This window comes from Arachis hypogaea, chromosome 13 (genome assembly GCF_003086295.3).
Source record: "Arachis hypogaea cultivar Tifrunner chromosome 13, arahy.Tifrunner.gnm2.J5K5, whole genome shotgun sequence".
NCBI classification, from domain to species: domain Eukaryota; kingdom Viridiplantae; phylum Streptophyta; class Magnoliopsida; order Fabales; family Fabaceae; genus Arachis; species Arachis hypogaea.
Window position 1 is genome coordinate 902726 of NC_092048.1, and position 6223 is coordinate 908948.

The 6223-nt window shown below is 38.6% G+C and overlaps 1 protein-coding gene across 1 annotated transcript; it reads left to right on the plus strand.

Moving 5' to 3' along the window:
- Positions 1-3185: 3185 nt before the first annotated feature.
- LOC112736247 (adenosylhomocysteinase) lies at positions 3186-5763 on the plus strand. The gene is made up of 2 exons (XM_025785620.2): positions 3186-4202; positions 4639-5763. Exons 1-2 carry the CDS (start codon positions 3492-3494, stop codon positions 5383-5385), a joined length of 1458 nt encoding a protein of 485 aa, XP_025641405.1. The 5' UTR covers positions 3186-3491; the 3' UTR covers positions 5386-5763.
- Positions 5764-6223: the final 460 nt, after the last annotated feature.

Here is a 6223-nt window from a genome sequence, read left to right on the forward strand (position 1 = left end):
CCTCTGTGCGCTATGCGAGGTCAACCTGCATCGAACATAAAAAAGTTAGGGGTGTTCACGAGACAGATTGAATCGGGTTTGAGGACAAATTAAAACCGAACCAATTAAATTGTCATCAGATTGGTTTGGATTGGATAAGATATTTTTTGAGAACAGACCGGAACTAATCCAATATGTGATTAATCCCTTTGGATTGGTTCTGGTGGTCGAGTATCCGATTAAATCTTAAATTTGAAAAAAATAAAAAAATTTGGGAGAAAAGGAAAAAAAATTTCCAACAACAAAATTTTAAAACAGATATGATCAATTTTAGTAATATCAAAACAAATCATATTCATACTCAGATTCTTTTTTCAGATTCACAAAATATCAACAGATTTATTTACATAAATTAACCAAAAAATTCACAAACGACCTAACAAAAATTCACTAATAATAAAAGAGAACATTAACCCTAAACTAACAGATTGACAAAATTTAACAATCAGATTCACAAAAAATGAAAGAGAACAAATCGAAAACGAGGAAGATTGCTGAAGTACTGAAGCAGAAGAAGATTTCTAAAGCATTGAAGCATAAGAAGAGCCGACGGCGAAGATGACGCTGACAGAGACGATGATGCTGTCGGAGAATACGATCCTGACGGAGACAACGATGCTGCTGACAGAGACGACGCTAACGTCTGAAGAAGACGTTAACGAAGATGCTGATGGAGAGGAAGTTGCCGTGAGGAAGCTGTCACCAATTTGCTAGGGTGAGTAACGAGAAAGCTTTGCTAGGATTCTTCTTTTGGGAGAGAAATACGATGGTGTGGGTGGGGACTGAGAAGGCTGCAATGAGTTTAGAATTAAGTTAATAATCAGTAAAAGTTATATATATTTTAAATTTATATCTTTTTTAATTTAATTTATAAAGGGTTCAGGTCTACGTGTTTGTTCGGGTTCCACACCCCCATAACCATTACTCAAACCAATTAAAAGATAGTGTCATTGGTTCGATTCGCGTTCTGTACCTGATTACCCATTGGTTTCAAAAATCAATTTAATTGGATCAGTTCAGGTTCGGAGGAGTAATTGGGTATCCGATACCTGTAAATATCCTTGAAAAAAGGATTTGGATCCTCTAAAGTTTAAATTTCACTTTAGAGAGTAAAGTATGATCTTCTACCCTTAAATAGTTTCTCTTTCATATTTATTATTGGTCCCACCTATGAAATCAATGGTGAGAGATCACACTTTACTCTCTAAAATAAAATTCAAAACTTTAGAGGATCTAAATCCCTGAAAAAAACATCCCAAGTTTAAGAAATCAAATTAGGGTTAGGTTCAGAAAATATTATAGGATGTTTTTTTTATTTTGAGTTATTAGACCTTTTTGTTGTGCCCCATATTATAGTTAGTAGAATTGACTGGTACCTTAGTTAGTTTTCTAGATTTTTTCTAACAGTAAACATTAACAAAATGTTTATGAAATATAAATTTATTGATTTATCCATACCTTCTACCTCTGATAAGACAGAGAAGTCTTTTCAAAGTCAAACCTTTTAACCTCAAACATAGAAGAACCACCTTTACTCCCCATTTTTCTACTCTTTCCAAACCCCAAATACCAATCTCTGAAGTCACCCTCCTCCATTTAATTCAATTCTCTTGGTGGTATTCCGTCGAACATATCTCCCCGAATCTCATCTCTTTCCTTCTTTTTTCCACTCTCCCCGCCCTTCACCCCCTTGTCCACTATCTGTTGACACTCCTCCTTAGTCACCATCCTTCCTCTACCAACAAACTCCTTTTTTACTATAGTAGAATTTTTGTCATAACTAACACAAATATAAAACTAGCATGATCAAAAGCAGAATTTTTACCATAACAGAATCAATTAATTACAAGTAAAATGTATAATCAGAATTTTTTTAGCACAATCAAACTTTTTTAACATAATCAGTGAGCAAAAATAAAACCAATTAAAAAAGGAGCAGAATGAAGAAAGAAGAAAAATGAAGCATAAGCAGATTGAAGCATACGTAGAATGAAGCATAATGGAGGCCGAATATGAGACGACAAACAACGAACACTGACACAAACGTGAAAGGAGCAACTCGTCGGCGACCTCCTTCAACAACGGTGGCAGCAGCGATGTTAACCCTCCACTGCCTCCCTCTTCTACGGCCTCCACCCCTTTCTCTCTTCGTGGCAGTGGTGATGACAGAAAACAATTAGCGACTGTAGCAGTGATGTCCCCTTTCTCTCTTCTTACTTATTCTCTCCATTAGCACCACCTTCTCTTCTTCCTCTTTTTTATTCCTCTCTTCTTTTTTCTCTTCTCATCCCCTTTTTAAGTGAGAAAATATTGAGGGTTCTGTTGTAATTTAGGAAATAAAGGGTGTTGTTTTTAGGTTTTCTTACTTTATGTGTGGTATATTCGTTTTTTTAATGGAATATTTCATCAACATTAACGTTTTTGTTGCGGTAAAAACTTAATTACAAAATTTAATATTTTACCGGGACTCAATTAAAAAAAAAACTATAGGAACCGAATTAAAAATTCGATGAAATTATAGAGACAGACAAAATAATTAAACCTTAAATATATTGTAGAACGATTATAATAGTAAATTAAAACACCTAGAAGAAAAAGATACGATTAATAATAAGAAAAAAAAACATCAATAAGGCAATGTTAACAAATATCAAAAGAAAAATGATTTCTCATTTCATTGATTTAGTCAATCATTTTAAATAGAATAATGATCGAAACAAACTAATTAGTTATCACATACGAAGGTTTATTGAACAAATTTGTTGAATTATGGATAAACATATTACTTTTGACAATATTATTATGTTATAATGCATGTAATACTAAAGATTAAATAGTGGAAATGTTGCATTTTATCTGGTAAAAATAGAAAAAAAAAAGGAAACAAAGAAAACAATACACGCACACTAGGCTTCTACAAGATCTAATGATAACAGTAGAACAACATCTTCAGAAAGATTCATATACCATGGGTGACATTCTTCATTAGTAGCTATGGAGTCAAAAGGTTTAATAAATTTGATTTAAAACTTGCAAACCCATGAAATAAATAAATTTACAGTAAATAAAGAATTGTATTCAAGATTTCAAGGGATAATTAAACCGAAAAATTGCAATATAGTACACAAGCGGAAAAAGGAAAAACCGAGTCTTAAAGGAAAATCAAATATAAACGGTATGGGTAGTTGATTTTTAAAATAGAATTTGTGTTTTGGGTCCATAAATATCAATAACGGGCTCTAAGCTATAACAATTTAAAAAAGAAAAAAGAGAAAAGATACAACAGAGAGAAAGAAGAGAACACAACACCGGATCCGCAAATTCACCAACTCCAAACCCACAATCCCCTATATATACCCACTCCCATTTCCCCACTCTCTTCGCTCTCCGCCTCTCAACTAAGTCAGTCACACACTCTCTTCTCTTCTTTTTCTCTTCATTTTCTCGCGACCATGTCTCTGTCCGTAGAGAAGACCACAAGCGGCCGCGAGTACAAGGTCAAGGACCTTTCTCAGGCTGACTTCGGCCGTCTCGAGATCGAGCTGGCGGAGGTTGAGATGCCCGGACTCATGGCCTGCCGGACTGAGTTCGGCCCATCCCAGCCCTTCAAGGGCGCCAGGATCACTGGCTCCCTCCACATGACCATCCAGACCGCCGTCCTCATTGAAACCCTCACCGCCCTCGGCGCTGAGGTCCGCTGGTGCTCCTGCAACATCTTCTCCACCCAGGACCATGCCGCCGCTGCCATCGCACGTGACTCCGCCGCTGTCTTTGCCTGGAAGGGAGAGACTCTCCAGGAGTACTGGTGGTGCACTGAGAGGGCTCTTGACTGGGGCCCCTCCGGCGGACCTGACCTCATCGTCGACGACGGTGGTGACGCCACTCTCCTCATCCACGAGGGTGTCAAGGCTGAGGAGCTTTACGAGAAGACCGGTCAGCTCCCTGACCCTGCTTCCACCGACAACGCTGAGTTCCAGATCGTGCTCACCATCATCAGAGATGGCTTGAAGACCGATCCACAGAGGTACAGAAGGATGAAGGAAAGGCTTGTTGGTGTCTCGGAGGAAACCACCACCGGTGTCAAGAGGTTGTACCAGATGCAGGCCAATGGAACTCTCTTGTTCCCTGCCATCAATGTCAATGACTCTGTCACCAAGAGCAAGGTCAGTTTTCTTTTATCGAATGTCTTTTGTTTTTCTCGTGTTTTTTGAATTTTTGGATTCAGATCTGCTTCTAGTTTTCGTGCCGTTTGGGGTTTAGGGTTTGGATCTGGGGGCTTTGGTGTGCTTTGTTTTTTAATTGAAGTCAGATCTGTTAGTATGTGATGGTATTTCTTCAGTTATGTGATGTTTAAGATACAACTATTTTGGATCTGTTAGCTGTTTGATAAATGTCCTCAAAGAAGTTTGGAGATTTTAGCTGTTGATTTGTGTGTCATTTAATTTAATAACATTGAATTAGTTTAGTAAGGGACAGTTGTTGAAAACAACCGAGTGGGTCACTGGATCTATTGAGTAGTAACATGAATGTGCTTTTTATGCGTCATTTTCTCTGGTTTGTGGATCTAACGGAGTTTCTTTGATTCATGGTTTGTGACAGTTTGACAACTTGTATGGGTGCCGCCACTCCCTCCCCGATGGTCTCATGAGGGCTACTGATGTCATGATTGCCGGAAAGGTTGCCGTTGTTGCCGGTTACGGAGATGTCGGCAAGGGTTGTGTTGCTGCTTTGAAGCAGGCCGGTGCTCGCGTCATTGTGACTGAGATCGATCCAATTTGCGCCCTACAGGCTCTCATGGAAGGTCTTCAGGTCTTGACCCTTGAGGATGTTGTCTCTGAGGCTGATATCTTCGTCACCACCACCGGTAACAAGGACATCATCATGGTTGACCACATGAGGAAGATGAAGAACAATGCCATTGTCTGCAACATTGGACACTTTGACAATGAGATCGACATGCACGGTCTTGAGACATATCCTGGCGTGAAGCGCATCACCATCAAGCCCCAAACCGATAGATGGGTGTTCCCCGAGACCAACACCGGCATCATTGTGTTGGCTGAGGGTCGTTTGATGAACTTGGGTTGTGCCACGGGACACCCAAGTTTCGTGATGTCTTGCTCATTCACCAACCAGGTCATTGCACAGCTTGAGTTGTGGACGGAGAAGAGCAGTGGCAAATATGAGAAGAAGGTGTATGTTTTGCCCAAGCACCTCGATGAGAAGGTGGCCGCACTCCACCTTGGCAAGCTTGGAGCCAAGCTCACCAAGCTTTCCCAATCACAAGCTGATTACATCAGTGTTCCAGTGGAGGGTCCATACAAGCCTCCTCATTACAGGTACTAAGGAAGAAGATCAAGATTTGTTGAGAGAAGAAAAGGAGAAAAACAATGTTTTGTGGATCGAATTTGATTGTTTCATTTTGCATTTTGGGGACTTTCATTATTACACATTTTGGATTTGTGGTTAGATGAGTGGTAGTCTTCTAATTCTAGTAGGGTTTCTTGTGTTGTTTCGGAGGGGAGGGTTAAGGGGGAAGGGTAGAATCTCCATTGCTTTCTCTGGAAAGAGAACAAATGGGTTTGGTTTTGAATAAGGCTGTGGGTTGGGGGTTGTGTTCATTCTTCTTTAGTAGCTCATATATCCGTGTTTCGATCCACTTTTTCAATATATCAAAAGAAAATAAGAAAAAAAATGAACAAAAGATTTTCTTTGCCCTTGCAATTTTTTTTTTCTTTATTCAGTGCATAAATTAGAGTTCAAGTTCTCAATTAGTTTCCGCTAAGGATTAGTCCATAAAACAATCTTTCTAGTATATGAAAAATGTACGTTAATGTCGAATATATATGGCAAACGTTAATGTACGTTTTGGTGAAGAGATAGGTAAGCGAAAGAAAAAGGGGTTCGTTATATTTTTTGTTCCCTTAGTTTAATTGATGTGTCAAACCAATTTAAATTGCTGAGACTAGTTTATTCATGTTGAACTCTGAATAAATCGTCAAAAACTCAATGAAGGTGAGTGGGCAAAGGAAGTACGTAATGGGAGTTGCTGTGCAAATTTTTAAGATTTTTTAGCCAAGTTTTTATTGTGTTTGGTTTTTTTGTACACTTCCAAATGTACATTTGAATATGGTAAACTCTTTTTGCTTTTCAACTGAAAATCTCTTTTTTTTTATTAATCTCA